Source organism: Ambystoma mexicanum, chromosome 9 (genome assembly GCF_040938575.1).
Source record: "Ambystoma mexicanum isolate Mex_15411 chromosome 9, UKY_AmexF1_1, whole genome shotgun sequence".
Lineage (NCBI taxonomy): Eukaryota > Metazoa > Chordata > Amphibia > Caudata > Ambystomatidae > Ambystoma > Ambystoma mexicanum.
In genome coordinates this window covers 288,070,005-288,095,784 of record NC_090931.1, presented here as the reverse complement: position 1 = coordinate 288,095,784, position 25,780 = coordinate 288,070,005, and the positions used below count along the sequence as shown (strand labels likewise).

The 25,780-nt window shown below is 44.3% G+C and overlaps 1 protein-coding gene across 2 annotated transcripts in view; it reads right to left on the bottom strand.

The window, feature by feature from the left end:
- The window catches only part of HEATR6 (HEAT repeat containing 6), a 1,218,923-nt gene that overhangs the window by 1,103,631 nt on the left and 89,512 nt on the right, over positions 1-25,780 (bottom strand). For both annotated transcript variants that reach the window (XM_069614663.1, XM_069614664.1), the window contains exon 3: positions 18,149-18,289. In XM_069614663.1, the coding sequence (XP_069470764.1) occupies positions 18,149-18,289 (141 nt within the window). The remainder of the gene's footprint in view (positions 1-18,148; positions 18,290-25,780) is intronic.

The following is a 25,780-nucleotide window of genomic DNA, read 5'->3' as shown; positions in this document are numbered from 1 at the left end:
AATGAAGATGCTGTGCAATATCATACCTGATAAGGGTGGGGTCCAGATATGACTTGAGGGTGAAGGCCATGTGGAAAGCCCATTTGTTGGCCTCGGTTTCTTCCACAAGGCCCAGAGGCACCCCAAAATAGGGAGTTCCCTCACTCTCCTAGTCAGCCCCGGTGCTGGAGCCAGGAGCAGGTTATCCAGATATACCCACTGTTTCTCCTTGTCCACCCTTAGGAGGGCTATCAATGTCCTAAGCAGCACTGTCTTGTAATAGCTTTCTACGTCAGGTAAACCCAGCCCTCCTTCATCCTTCAAACGGATTCAATTTCCGATACCCAATCTGCGGTTTCTTCCCCAACCATAAGAATCCTCCCTTTGAATTCCCTAAAAGGTCCTTCTGGACCAATTATTGGCAGCACTGGAAATAAAAACAGGATTCTGGGTATTTTATTCATCTTTATGGTGTTCACTCACCCTATCCAGGATAACATAAGTTACAACCAGGCTTGCAGGTCTCCATATATTTTGGTGAAGAAGGGGGGGGGGGGGGGGGAGGATTCGCCTTGCATAGCTCTTCCATCCGTTCCGCTATGTGGACCCACAGTACCGGAATTTAGTCCTGCACACTTCCAAGGCAAGTTGCTCCAGGTCCCGGGGCTCATCATCCACTGCCTTCGCAAACAGAAAAATAAGGTTCCATGTAATAATGTCGCCACAAAAATCTCGCCATGCAAAAATATCGCCGAAAAATGGCAGTTTTTTGTGGCGACATTATTGCATGGAACATGCGGGGGACACCCCCGAAACCCCCACATTTTTTTTTGGGTTTTTTTGCCCCTGTCCCCATATATATGGTCACCCATATGATATCGCCACAACCTTTTCCCGGCGATATTTACGGCGACCATATACATGGGGATAATATTACCTAATACCAAAAATAATAGACTTCCCCTTATTTATTTTGAAAGCCTACTAGAAAGCCGTAGGTCGTCATCTCCCAACAGCCACAGTTTAAATCCTCAATTACCTGCCCAGATGCCTCTTACATTTTTGTTCATCCTTATCAGTCTTGACAAAGGCTCAAGGGCCCAAATAAAACAAGGGGGAAAAGGGGTACCCATGACCAGTTCCTCTTTCTAGGCCAAATCAGATTTGCTCCCATTCACGAAACCTGCCATACTGGGGCATCATATAGTGCTTCAATCACTCTCCTAAGGCGTGGGCTAAACTCATTCTGCTGCAGCACCGCAAACAAGAAGGACCAGCCAACCCTATCAAACGCCATTTCTGCATGAGTGACAGCAACACCGGGTCACCGGATACCTTGTCCGCCCCCCCCCATCCCCCACCATGAGGCTCAAGCTTTTTCTCTTTGTCTTTGCACCTTGTCGTCCCCTTATAAATGCAACCTGATCAGCATCTATACATCTCGGGAGTAACAGGTGTATTCTTGTCACCAACACTTTCGTGAAAACATTTGCGTCCACATTCAATAAAGATATTGTCCCGTATGCTCCCCATTCGACCGGATCCCTTCCTTATGGATTACTGTAATACGTGGGCATTTGAACAACTGTCATATGTTCCTGTTCATAGGATAGCGTTGAACAGTTTATCTAAGTGGGGAGCTACGGTTCCCACATGATGTTTATAGAAGGCTACTGTGAACCCATCTTTTCCCTGTGCCTTCCATGATTGCATCCCCCTAATAGACTCCAGTACTTCCTCCTCCATGACCAGGCCACCCATCAAGCAAGACATCTCCGGGTCCATTCTCGGGAGATACGCCGCCCCCAAGTAGGAACCTCTTTCTCCTCCCGAATGGCAGTCCCTTCCTCCCTAGATAGTCTCTGGTAGTATTCCGAGAAGCACTCCACAATCCCCATTGGGTACTCTATGAGGTTTCCCTCTCTGTATGCAATTTGTCCCACCCTCCTCTCCAATCGCCGAGCCCGTAATTTCCTCACGAGCAATGCACCCACCTTATCCCCTTTTCATAGTACTTTTGTTTTAAGAACCGGAGCTTGCATAATACTTCGCCCAGTGCCAGTTCTCCAAATTCCCTTTTTCTCCTGGTTCACTTCTACTCGTCCCCCTCCACCTTCTCTCTCTGGGTCTTCCATACTTCCAGACTCCCCAGTTCCTGCCTCAACTTCTGTTCTACTATGTCCCTTTCTCTTTTCTGTCTCAAACCCTCTTATCAACAGTCCCCTTACAGTCGCCTTTGCCACCTCCCACACTATGCTGCTCTTAACATTGTCCTCATTTTCCATGAAGTAGATATCGATCTTCTCTTGGAGCTCTTTTAAGAAGACAGAATCCTTCAACAAATAGTTATTATACCTTCAGCATGTCTCTATATTCCACCTCTCCCACCTCTACGTCCATCACCACCATTTTATGATCAGGCCAGACTACCTCCTTCATATCACATCCCAATACCCCATATTCTTGCCCCTCTTCGATGAGGATGTAGTCTAATTTAGTGCGAGTGGCATGAGGGACCGAATAAAAGGAGTACTTTTTCTCCTGGGTGCAGGGTTTTCCACACATCAACAAGGGAGTGTTTCTCCCATAACCTTTGCGGACATCTGGCAGGGCCACCAATCCACCCAACCCCCGTCATATCCTTCTTGACCCAGGAACGAATTCAAGGTTGGATAAACAGGAGCTAAAAGCAGCTCCTGGATATCCAGCATTTACCAGTGACCAGGAGCTACCACAGGGGGACGAGGAGCTAGTCCATAGTGTTCCGCAACTATAACTTCCACATAAAATGGAAAAATGTCATATTCTCCATTATTTGTGGCTCCTTATGTTTTAGATGTTGTAAAGATATGACCTAATGTTTATTTATAGAAAGTCCCAAACACAGAGTTAAGTTCAGATAGGTGTGTTTTTCAGCATATGTTGGCTTGGCCAGTCAAAAGTAGCTCCTGGTAGCTGTGGGTGTCAAGCTAACCAGGCTCTACTAGGCTACAAGCAGGAGCAACATTTCTCCCAGCACTTCTCAATTTCGAACCCTGTTGAGGCGCTTATCTAGGGCAATATCTGCCACCAGATTGAAGTCCCCTCCGATCAATAAGAATCCTTCAGTGGTTCCTAACATCTCCAGTATCGCAGAGTATGCAAAGGCATATTGGGCCCGATTCGGGCCGTATACGGGAAGGTGATCCTCAAACCACACACCCCCAACCAACCTACAATTGTTAGCAGCCTCCCCTCACAGTTCCTAACCATATTCAAAACTTCAAAAAGGTGAAGTGTTCTACAAACCAGGATACCTACACCCCCTTTCTTTTGATGCCCAGAAGCACATAATTCCAGCCCTATACCCTTACCCAGGAACCTATGTTCCTTCCCACTCTACAGTCTAGTTTCTTGCAAAAAGAGTATGTCCAGGTTGTTGCGATCAAACTCCCTACCCACTAAAGATAGTTTTGTCAGGGAGTTCAATCCCTCAAAGACCCATGTGCCCTTTCCTTGACGTTATCTGTCATCTCATAGCATCCAACTGCGCGCCTTCCCCTTGACCTCCATGCTCCCCCAGTTCCACCTCTCTGCCCATATGTCAGTGACATATCCCCTGCATGCCAAGGTAGTTCCATTCCCCTGCCCTACTCCTTCCCCCATTACCCCCTCCACAGATCGTAAACACAAAACCCCCTAAAACATTATAGAACAAGCGAGATGCCCACCTTAGTACGTGCTGCCAGAGTAATCTCCCCCTTGACCTCCCCCTTTCCACTCAAGCCCCACGATCAGTATCCCCAATCCGCTCTGTGATAAAAAGTCCCCATCCATTACCCAGAGTCTCTTATGTCCACCATGGTTGCATACATTCCTCTACAAGCCCCTCTGCTACCATTGCAGCCGATTGCACGCTCCTTCAGTTTACTGGTAGAGGCGTAGTCACCTTGTGGAATTTACAGGCCCCCAGTATCTTCCTCCCAGGCAGCAGTCTTCTCCTCTCCCACTGCGAGGGACCCCATTTCCGGCTAGGGATTCTACCACCCACCTCATTGGTTGCCATGGCCCCAAGTGCACAGGAAGACTGTTCTGAAGTAGTTATATGGCAATATTCCCCTTTAAATTCAAAGATTAAGGCGAAGGCAAACCACCATCTGTACCTCACACCCTTAGCGGTCACCCATGATGCAAGCTGCTTACAGACCCTCTGCTTGGACAGCATTAGTCCAGATAGGTCCTGGAAAAATCGAAGTTAGATGCTTCATATTTCACTTCTCCCAGATTCCTGGCCCTCAGGACCAGAGATTTTAGCATATTGCTGGTACACTTCAGCACCACAGATCTTGGCCCACTGAACCCACCTCTGTGCACACTTTCAATACCAAACTCTATGCTGCCCTCCTCTTTGAAAAGCAAATCAGCAATCTCCTTAACCTTCCTCTCCATGCCCACCAGGGTGTCCCACCCAGATTCCTTCAAACCTATAGCCCTGAGGTTGTTTTCGCCTTTCTCTGTTATCAAGAGCACCAATCTTCAGTTACAAGTCTTCCTCTCTTGGTTTCAGATCCACAAGCCTTGCATCCATCTTTATCTCCCATAAATCAGCCGACAGTTGGTTGTTCTCTAGCCCCTCCACCTTTTCCCCCAATCTGGCCTACTCTACCCCTCAGTTCTGCTACTGAGGCCTTGATGTCTGTTTGGAGGGTTTTTATTTCAAGCAAGATGTCCCAAATTACACCCTTTGTCACGCTCTCCACCTCCTTCCTGGACCTGGGGTAATCCATAACTGGCGAGGGGCTCTCCTGCCTATGAAATTGCTGCAAAGCCACCACTGATGTCAGCTCTGGCCAGATCCTAGCCTTGCGGGCGCACTCCCCAGGATCCTGGTGCGTCACCAGTCTCTCTGGACACCAGCACATGGTCTCCTTGGGGTCCACCTGAGGTGCCAGTTCTCACTGGAGCTGGTGTCCTGCCTAGTACTCACAGCACACAGGCCCTCCACCAGTCCAGAGAGCCCGCCCCCAACGGGATGCGTACTCTTCGCACTTCACCCCCAATACTTCCCAACAGATGGACTTCACCACCTCCAAGACACAGCTGGGCCGCTGGGCTCACTACTGCCCCCAATGGGCAACTGTTGGGATGCAGGGGCAAAGTCTTGAATGTGGAGGGGAAATACAAGCTTCAGAAATTCTATTAGCATGAAGATGTGATCTTAGTGTCAGTATTTTTGTCATATGCCATTTCAGGCCACTTTCGAATTGAAATTAGTTTTGCCACATTTCAGAGAGCATTAGGCTACAGATTATGTGGTAGAATGATGGGCAACAAAGGTTAGTGTGACTGGTTTCCATCAGCATAAGTCAATCTTGCCACCTTAGCCAGAGTTCTGCCATATTTAACTAGGCCTGTCACAGTGTGTAGATCTGTATCATTTAGGGCACAAGGCCGCAATTCTGAGCTTCCGTCTTTTTGTTTAAACTCTATTCCTGCTTCCCCAAGCAAGTGTTGAGCATGGCAAGGTCCTTGGAGGAAGGGTGCAGTGCAGCGCACATATTAGTTATTGTGCAGTACTTAGCTATTCTCAAAAGCTTTTAGTGAAATATAGAATACCGGTTTGTGTTCTTGACAACAAATAAAATGCAATAGTTGAAGGACATTTTTGTGTGGACAAAGCCGTAGCTGAAGGCATTGCCAAAGCGTCAAAACTAGATCATGGTCATACTGGCCCCTAGGGAGTGTTCTGAAAACCGGGCCTGCATTAAAATTGCTTGGTAGCACACATAAATAAGAGAAATTAATTGTCAAGGAGTGGAGCCTCAGTTATGTTTTTTTATATGAAGCCACCTGGTTCCCAAGAGATAGCCGGAAGAACCTGTGCTAAGGGACAGAAACATGTTTCAAAATGGGAGTTGTAAAAAGGCCTGAGAAGTTCCTGGGATTACCAAGCTGACGGAGCTCCTGGAGAGGATGTTGCTGTGTCCGATTTATTGACTTCACTATTCAGTTTCCACCAAATACATGATTAGGTCATTTTGGTGGGACTGCACATGAGAAGATGCATGAACTTGTCTTGACCAAATAGTGTACGCCATTTTAGTAAATGTTACATGTACTTTAGCCAAACAGGATGAAGCATTTTCTGCTGACTGCACAGTTAGTTGTAGGCGGCTGTATTTAGGATGGTCACGGGTGATGTACTAACAAATGAAGTGGGGGGGGCTACCAACGTATATTGTGTTTAGAGCCAACAGGTAACACAGGATTAGCATGTGCTTGATATTTGTAATGTATTCAAATTTTGTGGTTTTTGCCCTGGAATACTGTAACTCAATGTGGGCGTGCATTAAAACTGTTTTTCTTGCAAATCATGCACTCCATTACTTCCTTGGATTGCTACCCCACCCACCCCCCCCCCCCCCAGACCCCTACAAAATCGATTTTTGGGCCTACCATACAGCACCCAGGCTGCTTCCCCCTCACACAACTATGGGTCCAACCAGGCCGCCTGTCACCGATTCCCCGTCTGGGGAATAAGTGTCCCTGCTGCGCACATATCAACTCAGCATGTGGCTTGTGCCTACTGCTCCACTCCGTTCGATGAGGCTCCTGTCCGAGCTCAGTTGTTCCACTCCCAGTCCTGCGAGGTACGGGAACACTTTTTAAAGTACAGATTGGGGCCGCCTACATCAGATCTTCATCAGGTGAGGAATGCTGGCCTGAGATAGCATTCACACAAGCATCTTGGTCCGCACCCCCTGGCAGCCTCCTACCCCCAACCTTTCATCTTGGTTTCCAACACAACTTCCTCCATCGTCAACTTAGTCTTTGCAACCCTCTCAACAGGTGTCATCACTCAGGCCTTGAAGTCGTTATCAAATGGATAAGAAACAGACTACTGATTTTTGGGCTAATCGCCATCAGGTTTACACCCCATAGCACAGGCTATATGGATTACCTCGTTTCCTCATGCAGAGAAAAAAAAAAAAGACATACTGAGTGACTTGAAACCATGTTTCAGCCCTCCTCGGGGCACCAAAACCACTCTGGAGCATAAGAATAGAACTCTTACAACTTGTGACCATGGATCGCTGGTTGCTTAGTACTATACTTCACAGCAGCATTGGATTAAATGAAATCGCAAAGGATTGCGAAGAGTCTGTACAGGGCACAGTCTTCAAATAGTTTGAATCCATTAGGACAGCATCCTCACAAGATCAAGCTGGGGTCAAGTCTATAAACTTTCAAAATATCCATCTAGTCCCTCAAAGATCAGTCCAATCGCTGATCCTATTGAACATAAACGGCCCCACTAGCCCACAATCAATCACAAGCTGTAGGAAGAAGACAATTAGGTTCTCCTGACACTGGATGAAGTATCTGAGTATCATAGTCAGATTACAAACTTCCCGATGAAAATGCCTAATTTAATCTGAGACCAGATAATAAATCTCAAGCATCACTTTGGTGCCCCCAAATAAACATACCGTAAGCAATAAAATCTGCTTCGTTAACCAACTTGTATGTCAGCAGATGAACAAGTTACTTACCCCTGGTAATGTTCTTTCAACAGGATGTTCCTTCCACATATTCCTCGTCTTTACATATATTTTCCCTTAAGCTTCAGAAAGATATTTCAGCAGAGGGCGCTGTGCGTCGATGCCGTCGACTAGATGTCCCTAGAGTGCTTCCATCTCGTCATCTTCGGTATACGAAGCACACGCAGCGCCCGTTAGCTTCAGTTCTGGTTTTACACCTTCCTCTTGCAGAAATACCAGCATCAATGAGTTCTAGACAGTACCAGACTTTGAAAGAGCCCCCAGGGTAATGTCTAGAAATTCTACAGCGGGGTAGGTTGGGCGGGCCATCAGAAATACATGGGAGGAACATCCAGTCCAAAGAGCGTTACAAGGGCTAAGTAACTTGTTATTCGATTGGATTGGGTGCTCCCATGTATTCCTCATCTTTTGAAAGACTCCCAAAGTAGTATTAGGTCTTGGAGGAGGCAGTAAGAATTGTTAGACTTGATTGGTCATGGATTGAATTTAGGACAGCTTTCCCAAATCCTCCTTCGTGGCTAGAGGATGAAATCAGACAGTAATGTTTAGTAAATGTGTGAACAGTATACCAAGTGGCTGCCACACAATTATAGGCACCCTCCTTTACATGCAGAGCAGAAGATGTTGCCATGCCCCTTGTGGAATGAGCTCTCAAGCCTTCTGAGAGAAAAGCAATCTCATCCAGGTCTCCTGCTCAGAAACTTTTCAACAGGGGGCGGACATGAAGTCAATCGTCTTATATATACACCCAGTCACTACGCCCTGCATGTCAGTTCCCCCTTTTCTCCCTGTGCTTGAACGCTGCAGTGGAAATCGATGGAAGATGAGGCTAACCAGGCAAGAGCCTAGCCTGAAAGAGCAGTCACCTCAGAGCCATCACCAGGCGTCATTCAGCTTTGACAGATACGCAAAGCCACAAGCCACTTTTTGAGCAGGGATGAAGGGAGGGTTGATGAGGAATCTGTGGGAGAAGAATCCATTGAAATAACAATACAGCAAGTTATTTCTCCTTCAATGGATTGCTTTTCTCCCGCAGATTCCTCATCTGATAGACTCCCCAAGCAGTTAGAACCACGAAGGTGGGTAAAAAGTGTTACAATAGCAGATTCTGCAGAAGTGCCCTACCAAAGCGTGAATCAGCCACACATGAGACATCTAGACAATAGTTCCTGGTAAATGTGTGCAAGGACGACCATGTGGCCACACAACAGATGTCCCTAATGGAACTCCCCCCATGCCCCCTGCAAGGCTGTAGACTTCAAGACCCCTCTCGTCAAGTGTGCCTTGATGCCAGGAGGAGGCTCCCTGCGAGCAGACTGGTAACATTCTGCGTTGTAAAGGATCATCCAATGAGAGAGTCTGCTTCGTTTCCGCTAGACCTTTGCGGGACAATAAATGAGCCACTGTCATGGCCACAGGCCCCAGAACACAAAAACCACACCATCTAGTGATGGGGCACTGGTTCACTTGACTCCCTTATTTCGCTTTGGGACCCATAAACACAGGGGCCCTGGCTGGACTCAGTCCTGGCACCTTTGGCGCCAGACTCATCTAGAGATGTGAGCAGGAACACTATTTCAGTGCAGGAGTGCTTTTATTTTACAAGAACTTTCCAGGAGCTGATACATCCTCATGTGCTGACTCATCGGGTGTGGCAGGCAGGCTGAACCTGGTGGGCGTGGCTTCAGAAGCTCTATATAAACTGCTCCATCCTTAAGGCCGGTGCTTCACGTTACTGTGCACTCGCGTGCAACGTGACGCTCACTGCCGTTTGGACCAGTTTACTTACCTTTGAAACCAGGCGTTCTCCTGCATACTCACCTCCAGGAAACCGGTGCTTCACCGCTTCATCTGCAGACTCCTCTCCTGACATCCAGTGATCTTGATCCCGACACCGCAGCACTGCTCTCCGCATCCACGAACTCGGACCCTGTGAAGAAGAAAGACAAGGTTAGAACATCCGTCCTAGGGCCGCGCAGCATTTGAACCCCGCGCGCCCCCTAGTTAACAATTTACCAGCCACTGTACCGCTGCTGCTTCATCACTCGTTCCCTCCGTCTGCCGCCTCAAGCTCCGCAGCTTCTGCCGGGCCGGCAACATCACCTACAAGGGAAGAAAGCAAAAGAGCAAACATCAAAAGTGGAACGGACAGCAATACAAGACAACAAACTTAACAAAACAAAAACAGACAAGGGGAGACAAAGGCAAATAGGAACACTTACCTGAAGTATAGTGGCTTACTCGTAGCAGGACTGGACTACCACGTGCAAGGGATTTGGTCCAGATTATACAAGCGCCCCTGCCAGAAGCACCAGGACTGAGTGCTCGCCAAAACTAATCAACAGGCGAGCTTTCCAGGGACAGCGCATCCCACGGGTACCACAGTTTGGGAGAAGGGGATCAGGCGCACAAGCTGGCATACACACGCCCCCGATTCTCCACGCAGGAGCAGTCCAGAGCAGCATCACCTATTACCACCAGTCACCAAATAAGCGCAGAGGGCGAAGTCGGACCCGAGCGACCTCACCCCCTGGTAGGGCGGCAACCGTGCCCCAACACCTCCGCAGAGACCAGGTGAGCGTAACAGCCACAAACAGCTGGTTAGATTTTTTGCAACGCAGACGTCCTAGTGACGTAAACGCTCAAAGCTCTCTTGATAGGTAAGCGGTGGAACCGCTCCTCTTCCTTAGAGGAGTGTGGTGGAGGGTAGAAGACCGGTAAATCTATGGATTAAGAAAGGGGGAACTCAGAAACCACTTTAGAGAGAAAGCCAGGTCTTAGTTTAAGGGAAACCTTTTCCCGAACAAAACGCATGAACAGGGACTTGCAACTCATTAACTTCCATGGCTGACGTGATCACAACCTAAAGGGCTGTTTTCAAAGATAACATTCTTAAAGAACAGGAATGCATAGGTTCAAATGATTGAGTCGCCATCAAAAATGTCAGAATTAGATTTAAATCCCAGTCTGTGACAACAAAGGGAACTGGCAGAAACGTATTGACAAGGCACTTCAGGAACACAGACAAAGCCGTCAAAAGTCCTTTGATTGTGGTAACCTGAAAAGCTGCTGAGTTCAGTGACAGAAGGAACTGTAGTGGCAGGGAAAGAGATGGGATTGATCTTGCATTCCCTGCACCACGGCTCAAATCTTCTCCAAAGCACGCATACAGAGATCTTGTAGACTGTCTGCATGCAGCCGCAACACCTCGAGTACCTCCTCTGAGAGGTCCCAGTCATCATACCTCATCCTCTCAAGAGCCACGCCTGTAGGTTGAGGGACACTGGGTATGGGTGGAGTACCTGACATGACTGGGTCAGGAGACCCAGACGCCAAGGCAACCAGTGAAGTGGACAGATCGAAGTACCCATGTTCTCCTCGCTCAGTCCAGGGACATCAAGTTCATGGTTGCTCGAAACCTCTTCAACCTCCTGAGAACCCACAGACAGGGCTTGAAATTAAGATTGGTTAAGCAGGAGCTAAAGGGAGTGGGAGTGGGAGAGGGTTCTGAAGCTTTTCCTTCTATTTTTCAGTGGTGGGCCCTTCCATCTCAGCCTTGGAGTACCGGAGGAGCGCCAGAGATTTCAGGGACGGACGGCCCAAAGTAAGTTTGCCAGCACACTCACGAATGGCTTTAGAATGCATCTTGGAGAAAAACGCATATTGCTCTGTGTCATGATCCGTACCCAGACACCACATACAAATGTTGAGCGGGTCGGTCACCAACATTTTGGAATGGCAGTCAGTGCACCTTTTAAAAAGCCGAAATCCAGGGAGGGGACATCACGGTCAGTGTTTTACGAGACAAATTGACGATTGTATTCGAAGACTAGATGTCGTGAACCTGAAGCAGCGTGCGAGCATGTGGAAAAAAGGAACTGAGGTATGGGCATAGTGATGTGGTATATATACGACTGGTGTCATATCCGGAACCGACGACTGAGCACCGAGCAAGACGGATCGATGGCCGCTTCTAGGTCCACTACGCCCCCTGTTAAAGTTTACCAGCAGCAGAAAGCTGGATGATATCTATCATATGAGGAATATGCAGGAGAAAAGCAATCCATTGAAAACTATATCTTTGTGTCCATCTCGCATTAATGACCCCTCACACCTAGCTCTCTATGGCTCCCAGTGTTCCTTGCCGCCTCCTCTTTCTCGCCTCACTCTTTCCCTCCTTTCTCCAAATCCTGCTCTTGCTCCATCTGCCCTCTCCTCTAAACAAGCTTCTTCACCAAACTCACACTGCCCTGATGCAGCTTTCATCTTCAATAGTTGCTAAGGACTGGCAATTGACAATATAACAGTGTGAGTTACCATGTGTGAGGGCACATGTTGTAGGGCTGTGAGCTCATTCCCCTCAGGGGCACGCGGCTCAGCAGTCTTGTGCAATACTGGTCTGCAGGCTGAGGAATTAAGAATGGAGTTTGCCATCTTGAATTTACATTTACTCTGTGTTAAAGTTTGGGCTCATCTCAAGGAAGGAAGCCATTCATTCTAGCAATGTTTGGGAGTCTTATTGCCCAGGAAGAGACAGACTTTTCACTACCGATCTCCCATTCTGTGAATCCAGGTGCTTACATGTGGCGATCTCCAGTTTATGACAAGATCAGAGTAGTGCAATTGATAATGCCATCACATTATAAAGTGAGTAAGTAAAACGTAACACTCTAAAACAAACTAAAACCATACGTCATATTATATGGTACCCAGTTATCCCCACCTTTGGAAGGATGTGCAAATAATCGCAGATAGGAATACATCCTGAATACATTAGCAGCATCATAATGGTGCAAAAAAGCCACAATAAAGTGAGTATGGGATTACATAAATTAGAATCTTAAATATTTTGGCACAAATTACAATAGCAGCATTCTAAATATCAAGTCCTCCAGTTTTTAATATGCTTGTTGTCATACACCCTGCTTGATGGATGTAACTTGCTACAAGAACACTACATTTATGTCATTACAATACCCAAAAAGCAAGAGGGCCTCACTTGTTCGACGTATGCCATGCGCATTGCATATTGGCTTTAGATGCCTGTACCTGGCCACACGGTAGCCCTGACAAAAGAACAGGAAGTGGCTCATGGATTCCTTGGCTGAGCCACATACCAAGCTTAAGTCATTACCAGTGGGCTCCCACTTATTTGTGCGATACGCCAGATTCAATTGGGAAAACCTGTATCTCAGATACAAGGTGCGTGCAAGGGATGGTTTTACCAGGTCTTGCTATTTTTCAAACCCTAAGGCAGGCTTGCCGGCCAGGTGTGCGATTCCTGTAACCAACCCATTGCAAGTGTTAACCAGTTCGACCTCCACCATCACCCGTGAGGTTCTCTAACGTTATCCACATCACCCAGGGTTATTTCTAGCGGATTGTACCACAGGTCTTCCAGGTTCATTTCCAGAGATTCTTTTTGCCATGCATCAACCATGGTACGGGTCTGCCACCTTGTATGTTAAGCAAATGTGTTTGTGCCGCACGATATACATTCTCTCACCCAGTCAGGACTACTGTAAGCAGACCAAAGTATAAAAGCCTCCAAACAACTGAACATTCTCAAAATAACAATCTATTTTGAGTAAAGCAACAGTTTCTTACCCGGAAATATTAAAGAGTACAAGAAGAAGGGCAGAGATGAACTATGGGAGATGCCAAAACTGCAGTAGCACAATTCAAAACCGTCTGGCTGGGTAAGTAGTCAGTATGCAGGAGAAGGAAACCGGTTTTTGATCAGGTTATCACAAGAAGGGGAGGTTTCAACAGACGCAACAGTCAACAAGCTATAACCAAAGGTTAGCTGTTGCCAGCACAACACGCCACTCTACGTTAATTGGCGGGGGCACTGTTGAGAGCATATGCAGCCATTTAACCAGCACGGGACTATCAAATACTTTTAGCAAATCTACAGTTGTACCTACTTTATTGTAACTGGTGCTCACCCACAAGTTACTGATCTCCATGTTACTGCCAGTGAGGTAGCTCATAGAGTTAAGCGGAGTATACAATAGATGGGTAACAAAACCACTATTATTACAGTACTTAGAAGCAGTCCATCATTAAGCACTACAAAAACAGTAATATCACTCCAAACTCCTTCAAATAAAATGAAAACATGCAAGGGGTGGACATTTCAAGCAAATTAAGTGACTTTAATACAGGAATGCTTATATATGTAAAATTAATTCCTTGTCAAAATGGATGTGCCCAGTTTTATGTATAGAACTTTTCTCATTAGAATTTAGCAAAATATCTAAATAGGTCCATTAATTAAAGCAACAATTAGTCATTCAAAACAGAATAGTTCAATCCTTAATTATCAACTTCGATTCCTGTCAGTCAACTACTATATAAAATAATTCAGCCATCAAAAGACACAGAAATAAAACAAAATGGGCAGAGCATGCTCTAAAAAGATGTAGGACTACAATAACCGTACAATGTGTTGCTATGGAGGTTAGGATTCACTGCTTAACATATATTCACATTTAGGGGCACCAGAGTTGTGCTTCAGGACATTTAATGCTTTGGGATTAAATGAAAAAGAAAAAAAAAAAAAGGTGGTTGATGGGGAGAGGCTGTGGAGAGCAAAAGGGATACTGCCTTCCTGACACTCAAATCCCCCCCAAATTAGGGTGTATTATATATATAATACTATTTGTGGTCTCCTCTATAACCAAGGCTTCATGATATATAGGCAAACGGTTTTTTATTAATGTTTTGTATTCATAACAAATGCAGTTATCAGTGATTCATGTGTATTTTCAAAATACAGAATTCTTATGCACCAAGCACTTTATTTATTCCAATATAGGAAATAATATTGCGAGGCTGCTAATTGCACGTTGCACCTTATCAACTCTAAGTTGTATTTTGTGGCAGCTAATTGCACATAGCACTTTAACAACATTTTGTTGTACATTGCATGTTTTGCACAGTCAGTAGAGATAAGTATTTGTATCAGAATAGGCAATCCTTATAAACATGAATCTTAGGATCATGTGCACTATGCACTGATTTGTTTTAAATACTGCATTGTTTTGGTTATTTTAACAAATACCTAACCTGAAGCGAGTGTCACTTTGTAATATTTGTTAAATGCCGAACATTTATAGAACAGCTATGTGTTAATGGCACAGCTTATTTAATGAACATGTTTTAACAAGATTAAATTATACATGGTTTAAACAGGGCAAATAGACTCAATGAAAACACGTTGCTATGCCAGATTTATAAGTATGTATTGTTTTAGCCACTTTTTCCAATTTAGCTGTTAAACCCAATCAATTAAGGCTGATCCGAGGAGTAGACCATAAGGAGGTGTGCACGAATCTCTACACTGTGACCATAGAGAGAATGCTAGTATAAATAGTCCCTCCTTTGTGTTCTTCATCCTTAACGTGAGCAAGCGGTTTGTTACCGCGAAACACGTCGTTATATATTCTCTTCCCTCTCCCTCCCCCTCCCCCTCTCCCTCTCCCTCTCCCTAGTTCAACAGATATTTTCATATCAATGGTACTAGCAAAGCAGGGCCACAGGAAGTAGCTCTAATATCGCCACCTGATCCTAAGAGGAATGTTACAGCACAAATGTGTCTCCTAATTTGCTTTCTTCATTAGGTGCAAAGTATGGATAACAAAAATACAGTTGGTTTAGAGGCAAATAATTTTTATTTTTTTATTTTTTACCAACGTTATTTAACAATTATACAGAAAATAATACAACTGATAACAACAGAATGGGAACAAGTAAAAGAATACTCCATATACATCAGTGCAACAAAATGCAAATTACTACTAAATTAACAGCATTTCAGAAAGAAATCCGAAAACATTCCCACCCTCCTATCCCATAGCAAGACGTGACAACACAAAACACAAAAACAGGACAAAACATACACCCTACCAACCTCAATATCCACAAAATAAACCAAAGCCTACACCTCCTCCAAATAAATCACCGAATGACCCCCATCTCTCCTCGTTCTCAGTTTCCCGATGTTGTCGAATTGCCCGAGTCTTCTCATACCAAGAGAGCGTCCGCATATCCGACACCCAGTTCTCGCAATGTGGCTTTTTCCTGGACCTCCACAACTTCATTATTTGTTTTATGGCCATCGACAACACTATCAATCCATTCCGAACAATCCCACAGCTCAACACTTTGACTATCAGTTGAAAGGAAAATCACTGACAGAAAAGTATGAGGCAGTTGAAAGGAAAATCACTGACAGAAAAGTATGAGACAATGTCATACTAGTTACCATATCGATGCAATCCAAAACCACTCTGTCCAAAAGTCCAGCACTCTACTACACTCCCAGAGCATATGCAGATAGGTCCCTCTCGAGCCTCCACACCCCAGCACAGATCTACATCAGCCAAGCCTCTCTCCTTCATTTTCACTGATGTCCAATAAATACGGCCTAAAAGACGTTGGTGAATATACCTCAGCCCTGACCGAAGCCCTCCAGACACCCATTTCATTTGCAACTGATCCCAGGAACTCCTCATACAGTCCTGCAAAGGCATCAACTTAACATATGTAGAAACTGTCCTAGGCCTAGGAGATGTAGCAAAAATCTCACAAATCTGAGGACTACCACTCAAAGGTCCGCTCAACATTTGCAATCTTTCCATCAGCAATCGCTCCAAAAGCCCATATCTACCCGCCACCCTATTATGCAGACCATAACAATTAGCTAATTCTTCAAACGGAACCATCCTCTCCCCCCTCCATACATCCTCTATCTACATAATGCCCCCTTTTAGCCCAACCCTACCAAATAAGCATTTTATTATTAATTTCTAAACCCAGGTTCAGCCAAATAGAGGCCGAATCGTACAAATACAAGGATTGCCCACACCCCAGAATCCAAGTAACCAACACGGACTTAGAAATCACTAGAGCCTCCAATTTTGTACCAGAATTCGCCAACCTCCCATACAAATATAAACAGTCCAGGGAAAAGGGATGCAGCAGTTTCTTTTCCATTGAAAGCCAATGTGGGTCTGATCCCCGCCCCTCCTCAAAGTAATAAGAAGCCTTCTTCAATAAAAATCCCCTACAATAATTCTTCAATACCAGATAACCAAAGTCCCCATCTTTAACTCTACGCACCAAAATAAATCGTGGAATTTTTGGATTACTTTTTCCCCATAGGACGTCCATGAAAATCCTATCAATGCTCCATCGCACTTTTTTAGTAAATTTAAGGGGAAGTGATTGAATAAAATACAGGACCTTTGGCAACAACATCATCTTGATAGCATTGATTCTTGCCCGGATGCTAAGAGTCAATCTTTCCCATCTTTGTACATCCTTCAGCAGAATTTCTTTCAATTTGTCTACATTGTATTCCACCGTTATCTTTATCGCGCACCAAGTAGAATCCTAAATATTTCACGAAACATCAGCCCATTGGCAATCCCAATCCAACAACCTCCTATTCAACGGGTTCATCTGAAAACTACAGTTTTACCCCAGTTCACTATATAGCCAGACAATTCTTCCACCTCCTGCAACATATTTCTAAATAAGGGTCCACCCACCTCCGGATTCTTCAAGACCACCGTCAAATCGTCAGCATATGCTAGAACTTTCACCTCATCATTTCTCAACTTCCAACCACAGATATTCTGCTCCTGCCTAAGATAAACCAACAACGGCTCCAGGACCAAATTAAACAGAAGGGGCGAAAGAGGACACCCCGGTCTCGTACCTCTATACAACCGAAAAGCCTGAGACAAAACACTATTAACCCATATTTTAGCCGAGATCTTCAGTTGCAATGCACCTATAGCATTCAGAAATTGTCGGCCAAAGCCCATCCGAAGCAGTGTGAAATTTAGAAACGACTAATTCACACAATCAAATATATTTGTAATTGCCTGAAAAATAATCACTTTATTTCAAATTTTTAAAACAAAAAAAACTCAGTTCTCCTACTTCTTACCAGGAGCCCCGAGTCCACACAAAGCAAGGACCTGCTAAGAATTCTTGAAGAAATCTTAGGAGGCCAGACATTTTAAAAGCAGGAATTTGTCTTTGCCAGAATCCATTTGAAAAAAGTCCTATACTCTGCAAACCACATATGACCGCTGCCCAGGACTACCCAGGTACTTTTCATTGGGCTAACAGATGGCTGTCCCCTGCCAGCCGCATATACAACTAACTGATGTACGTGATGGTAGAGGGAAATGCCCTGAATTAAAGAAGCATGTTGTAGATCATTGGCCAACCAGACCAACATAGCCAAGTTTAGATAACAGTGGGGATAGATCCGCATTAAATTGTGTTGCAATATTCATGAATGTGGGAATTGGCAAATGTCACCCACCTTTCAATATATACATTTTACCCTTTGCAAAGTAAGCATGTCTGGTCGCCCTTCTACAGATGGTAGAAGTAGACATGTGCTACCTGGATGTTTCTGTATTCTAAACATATGCCCAGGGCTACTTTTGGGTGGAAGCCTCCACTAAAATGGGTGAGGTTTATATGCAACAACTAAAAGAACACATTTCCACCTCTAACTGCAGGCCTACCTGAACAGTATCCATCCGCAAACTAGTAAAGTTACGTGACTGCCATTGCAAGAGAAATGAGCAGTAGTTTCTCACCTTTTGGCACTTAGGTCCATTATTATAAACAATGGCAGCCAAGGCCTGCAGAATTTCAACATGAGTCCACGAGCTGCACTTTTTTAGAGCAGAGATAGAATACTGAAGGAGAAAGTCCAGGTTTTGTTCATCTACAATCACCTGCAATATAAATACAAATAGTGATAAGTACATCTGTTGGAGGGGAGGGGAGGAAGAGAAGATAGCACAGAAGCATCTTTTATTGCTACTCAAAATATTCAACATTAAATAATTACAAATAATCAGACAAGTAGACTCTAGATCGGCCGAACAATAGAGGTGATATTTTAAAAACCGAGTATGCTACATTCTAACCAACAGTAGAACAAACAGAAAAGTAGTCGATGTTCGTATGGATAGACCCACCAACATGTTTTCTTTGTAATGTTTCAAGCTTTTCATTTGCTATGGGATCTTCTTGCATGTGCCGCACTTAGACAGAATTCTTAACTTTAGCCTCTGTCGCATCTAGATAGAAATGTGAATGTTGGCATGTCTCACACCTAGACGGAATTCTTAAATTTAATCTGTGTCACATATAGATAGAAATGTGAATGTAAGTATGTGCCACACTAGGGTGCAATAGTGATCACTAGCCTGCCTCACATCTAGTTAGGATACTGGAGATTAGCAGGTGCCACACCCAGGTGGAATAGTGAATGATAGCAAGCATCACACCTAGACATAACTTCAAGGACAGCAATGCCAATTAACCGATTCACTAACAATTTCACCCCTCTGCATACACCTCTCAAACTCTAATCAAACACAACCACAAGCCTACAACACAACAATCCGCACAAACTTCACTACACTACAACAACAAAACAAACCACACAGACTCGCACAACAGCACACGATGTCTACCGACCGTAAAACACCCCAAGCCCAGTCAACAGACCCACCGGGCTGAGGCTGCCAACAGCACATCACTGCTCTCTTGCACTTTTCCAGGTTATTCCCACTAACTCAACCCCCACCCCCCCCTTCCCTTTTCAGAGCTGCCAGAGCGCCAGGGGACCACTCCGGTGGTGATAGTGCATGGTACAAATATCCTTTAATATCAACATAACATTAAATAATATCATGTTACCCTCTTATGTACTCACATATTGTCCAATCATCTTATTTTAAAAAAATATTTCAGCTCATCCTACAGAAACTATTTTAGCCACCTAATCACCAAACATCCATGAGTTGATTACATGTGCAATTTAAAAAGCATTGCAATTTAAAAGTATGGAATTCCAACAGAAAGGCCGCATTAAGAAAAGGCACATATGCCAAATAATGGTTTCAACATTTTGCTGCACAGCAGCATCAGATGGCATGTTACAAAGTGCAAGAAATATTAACAGGGGAGGAAACTCACTTCCGTTTGCCTCTCAGAAGCTTTCTAATAAAAAGCAAAATTGGGTCCCTTATGCCTAGGAGGGTTAAAATGATAAACGCTCCGCTGTTCCCCCTCAGGAGAAAGCTCCAAGACTAAGGCTTTGGATGCTGAGATGAAAGCCTAGGATCGGTCTTTCTTCTTCCTGTATTTAAAAGTGCATATTTAAAGAAGCACCTTTGATTATTTAACTGCTCTCAAGTGCACTCTATTGTGCATTTGCAATCATTTCTACAGAGCTACAGCAGCATATCCAATTACCTGAGATGCCTTTTCAAGCCCCCCCAAATATTATGAAAGGAATTGTGACTAATCTGCTTTCCAACTAGGGTGCAATTCTATTAAAACTCTACATTGAACCCATGGTTAAAGAGAAGTTATTGGTCACTTTCAGGACAGAAAAGTAACAATTTTAACAAACTATGCACAGGGCAAACCCATGTCCGATCTGCTACAACAATTAGTCGTTCAAGCCTGCTTATTTTAGAAAGACCATTACTTTTTTGGCCCAACAAAAATCTTCTTTGGGCCCTGGGGCATGACCTGGGGGAGCACAATGAAGACAATCTCTTGGAGCTCTATGGTGCTGCATTAAGTATCATTGCAGCATGGAAAGCCCTTCTTTAATGATGCAAATTGAAGCACTTGCTGTCCGTCAACTGCGGGAACAAGGAGGGTAGTAACGGTACAGGGGGAAACAACTTGAATTCAGATAATGGCTAGGTGCGGACGGCTGGAACGCTGATGTTCCGAAGATGGCAGACCGCTGGTGAGAGAAATAGAACGCTGATCTGCCGCAGGTAGGACCTTTGGCTGTTAGAACGCAGCGACTCCAAGGCCACCCCACTTTCCCAGACATGATAACCTGCCTCTCTTCCAGTCCCTCCCCTTCTGGGCAGAAAGCTTTGGTGTGGAGTCAGGAGGTACCCGCTTTGGGGGAGGGGCAGCCCTGGAGATAGCGCAAGTGCTTATGTGGCGATGCGGAAGAGCAGATCAGTAGCTGGAGTAGGGACTGGCAGGAGAGCCTATTTGGGATTGTGGTCCCTACTCTGGAGTCTCCATAAGCCTTTCTTCGGGAAGGCGGGTCTGCAGCATCGCCAGCTTTCATTGCAGTGTCGAGAGAGCACTGGTGCATTACTTGAGTCCATCGACCCAGGACTTTATACGAGCAAGGAGCAAGTAACCTCTTTGGCAACAATTCTGATCCTCCTTGAGGGTCGGAAATATTGCAAACTACACAATCCCAGAAATAGTGGGTCATCGTACTCCTGGGTTTATAGTCTTCTGAAAAGGGCCTATTGGTAGTCTTCTTAGCTATTCATGCAGGATGAAGCCAGGGAAAAGAAAAGTGAAAACATCCCCCTCTATAAAAGATTTTACAATCTGCCAAAGTACCTCTCCGGAGCAGTCAGCCCTAGAGGAAGAGTCAAAACCAGCAAGTAAAGGAGACATTGCTCAATTGCTCCAATCTGCGCAAAAGGATATGGCAGCTACATTGCAGGAGATGAAAGGTTCTTTTTGGGAATTGGCACAGTCCATGTTGAACATTGAGCAACGTGGGAGCTTCAGAGAATGCCTATTGTGAATTATATCTGGATTATAAACTGGATTATATCGATAAAAGATACCGCAGGAACAATATCAGGATACAGGGAATTCTGAGGGATGTAGCTAACCATGTTCTGGAGGCCTATGTATAAGAATGGTTTACTAAAATTCTAGGTGAAACCCCAGAGAGAGATCTTACTCTGGACCGCACACAAGGGGTTTTCGAACATTCAGCAACATAAAAATGTGGTCCTAGTTAAAATGCACTTTTATAAATCTAAAGAATGGATTTTTCAGAAGACACAAGCGCAGGGTAGAATCTCTTTTAGAGGCAATATCATTACTCTTTTTCGGGACTTGGCTCCAGGGACGATTAAAAAACGCGGACTAATCTCCCTGAACGTCCAGGGGCTGAATTATCCTATGAAAAGGATGAGCGTGTTCACTAAACTGTTGGAGCTAGGGGTAGATATAGTGATGCTCCAGAGGAGATTCACCTCCTTAAAGAGGACTGGACACATTTAAGATGCATGGAGTTCCCACATCAATTTTTTGCTTCCTCTCAAATGAAGAAAGCAGGGGCAGCTTTTATTTTTAATAAGTTGTTGCATTTCCTGAAATTAGCTGAAGTAAGATGATCTGGGGAGGTATATAGGTCTTCACATACATATAAGGGAACACAAACCCTCTTTTTTCAGTTTATGGCCCTAATCAGCAACAGGAGCTTTTTTGAAGAGGCTTTTTCCACACATTACCCTATTTCAATTCGGAGAATTGATAGTGGGGGGGGGGGATCTCAATGCAGTGTTTGATATGGATATGCGAGAGCATAGGAGGGTGACAGAACCCACCCTTATTAAGGACAGTGGCGAATCTAGATGTAGTAGTGGATGTCTGGAGGCACCTTTATCCCCACACAAAGGATAAACATATTCACTAAGGATATACATATTTTTCTCATGTTCACCACAGTTACTCACGGACACCTTCGAATTCTACTCCCACAATTGAATTGCAACTGATTTCAGACTATGTTCTGATCGTTATGAGCCTAGCGGTATATGGACCCCACTCACGGACGTCTACACTATGGAAAATTAATGATTCACTGTTGAGGGATGAGGTTCATCATACTATGATCGAAAAATTTCCCAATATTATGAGGAGAATACTAGCGGCTGATTCCTCGATCAAACTGATTTGGGAAGCCTTTAAACCCAAATTGAGCAGGGAACTTATTAGCTTAGTGTCCACACAGAAAACAAGTCTTGGATATGCAGAGGCAGAAGATAAGGGTTACGTTGCAGGAGCTAGAAACGCAATATCAACAGGGAGGGTTGAGGAAAGTCTACAGGCAAATGACAAATGGCAAGGGCCGAGTTAATGGAGTCGAGGGCTTCAGATACATTTTATAAATTATTGAAAACAAAACTTTTATTTTAGCACTTCTAATAAAGCATCTCGGCTAGGAGCAGGATTACAGCGCTACAGGACAAACTGGGTCAGACACAAGACTCAGACAGCTAAAATGTATATCCTTTTACCTTATTATTCCACTTTATTTGCGGATGAGAATTTGGATTTGCAGCATCGGACGTCTTTTTTTTCCACCAGAGGTGAAGCTCCCAAAAACAATAGAGCACGATATGGAGCTATTGCAATCCCCAATATCGATGGTAGAGGTATTCCAAGTTAGTCGATCGCTTCCTGCTGGTAAAACGCCTGGACCGATGGGTTTTACGATCTTTTCTATAGACAGTTTGCAGATCAGTTAATCCTGCACCTCACCCTTTTATTTTATAGTTAAACACTGGCAGAAGTGATCATTCCTATAATGGGCAATTCAGTATCAACACTGCTGGCTAAACAGCGTAAAGATCAGACTAAATGGAAGTCCTATAGATCCATCTCAGTTCTTAATTAAAATGCAGGGATATACTCAAAATTGTTTTATACATCAGGATCAGACAGGGTTTATTGCTGGTAAACATGCTCAAGATAATCCGTATAGAGCAATTGATTTGGCAGAATGGGCTGGATTGAGCAACCAATCCATGGCAATTCTGAAAAAGCATTCCATAGGATTAACTGGGCCCATCTTAAGGAGGTGCTGCTTGGGTTTGGTCCCACCTTTATAATTAGAGTCCTGGACAACCTTATCCACCCTACCGCGAAGATAAAGATGAACGAGGTGCCATTTACTCCATGATCACCATCGATGGGGACTCGCCAGGGGTGTCCTCTTTCCCCATTATTATTTGCATCATCAATAGAGCCGTAAGCACAACAGGTTAACATGTTAACATGAGTATATTCTGAAGATTAAGGTTAACCAAACACCATTAGCTAGCATTCTACACAGATTACCCATTGTTTTTTTATTCAAGACTCCATGCACATTTTGCCTCATGTAGTGCCCCCTTTGGAATCATTTGGAAAGCCTACAGGGTTTCAAATCAACCATAATAAGTCACAGATGCTGAATATATCCGAATAGGCTGCCACTACCTCAGATATGAAGCAAGGTTTATATTTTTCAATGCTATGATCAACTGTACTAGCAGAACATCCCAGAATTATGTAGGTCACTAAAAGAGGATCCGATCGGTGGGAGAAATCTGAAATCTCATGGTTGGGGAAAACAGCACCAATAAAAATTACTCTTGTCGCAAGATGATTATATATTCTAAAAGTCTTACCGATTGAGATTCCTAGGAAAATTCTAAGTGACCTACAGGCTCATGTTTTTAAATTCATATGGGCTAGGAGATTTCGTAGGGTTTCCCGATGCACTAGGATGGCTGCCAAAGAAAACAGTTTTAGGGATACCAGATTTAGACAGTTATATCTACTTGACGCAATTGACCCCTCTTCTAGATAGACAATTAGGAGGCATTTAGTAGTAAACAATGGGTGGACATTGAACAGGCGGGTCTACGGAGTCCTTTACAGGAATGGTTTTTGCAGTCACCGAGTGTCAGGAAGGGTTGTACTGAAATCCTGCAGACAACTAAAGTTGCAATGTCACTTTGGAACAGTGCAGTGAAGAAATACGCTTTTACAACGGCCCCCACCACCGCCCCCATCAGCTCCGACTCCAGTCTAGGGGCATCCCGAGTAACCACTTTCTCCTCTGTGGTTTCACAGATGGACTGGAGGTGGTTTACCACAAGGTCATTTATGCGTGGGTGGAAATCTATTGTCCTTCAAGGGGTGGAAAGAAGCCTTTTTAGTGACCGAGGTTGATAAATATGGTTATATACAGATGCAACATTGGGTTACTATCACCAGGATATCTAGACGGGGAAGCAGGGATACAATGAAAGTGGAGGATCTTTTTCTGAGCCCCCCCCCCCCCAACTAGGAAGATTTCAAAGTTACTCTATGCTAGCTGGTTCAGTCCTCCACATGCTTACATGACTACATGGGAAGAAGAGATGAGATTACTTATTGATGAAATGTCATGGTTCAATATCTGGTCACTGTTGAACTGCATACAATTGAAAGAAAATGAGTAGAAAATAATTTTCTGTTGGCATCTCACCGCCTGACAGGATCCATAAGTTTAGCCCAGCAGTTCCCTGAACTTGCTGCAGATGTGGGCAAGCGAGCGGTTATCCATATCACAAGTGGTGGTCTTGCAGGCTCATCCAATGGTATTGGAAGGAGGTCCTCACCCTTATGAAGTCCTTATCAGGAGTTGACCTCCCGTTGGATTCGTTAGTAATTCTATTGGGCAATGAAGATGCAGAAGTTTTATATAGATTGGCTGGGAGAGCCTCTAAATTGACTAACCATTTTTTGTGGCCGCCCGAATCATAGTGGCTCGTAATTGGAAATCCAATGCTATTTCGGATATTAGGGAGCGGTGGGTGGCGAGAATCTGGTTCGGGGCTGCAATGAGTCAAATTGGAGCGTCCTTGAAGTGTGAGATGTCACGGTACTTTTATTCAGTTTGTTTAAATGCGTGTTTATCAGGGGATTCATCACAAACCCCAGAATTTGGAAGCCTTTACGTTATTTTTCTAACTCATGTGACCAATACAAATAAAAGTAATGACAAATTCATTTCCTAACTTTCCACTAGTACTGCAATTATTAATGTTATGCACCAATGGTATTTTAATCAACTTGAATATCATCAAATCGTGAAAAAGATATGAAAGTCACAATTAATGTGTACAATTTTAAAATCCACACCAGTCCATGATATTGGGTTTCCTTAAATAATAGCATGCAAAAGCAAAAAGCACCATCAGCAGATAATCCTCGAGTAGATGTTAAAGCACCCATAAAAGTATGTAAGGAAAATTAAACCTACACTGTCAGAGTTAATTACACTGAGGTCTCAAACTGAATTAATTTAGTTCCTAGAATTAAGGCGTTTCATCACAGATGCTTGTGTTAATCTTTTCAGAATGTCATTTGGTAACAATAGGAGAAACGTATGGGGTTGGCCTTGTTGTAAATGTATTACTTTCTGAATATTGTCTGAAAGCAGTACGATTTATCCAGTTATTGGGTTGCAAAAGATCAGCCACCCTCCTGTGAAAAATTCAGTGCGTGGACATGGATCAACCACAAAAATGACAGTGGTGCGACAGAAGATACCTTAATTTACAGCACCTTCCCGTGTAGCTCACATAAAAAAGGCCAGGTCACCTCATCTGTAA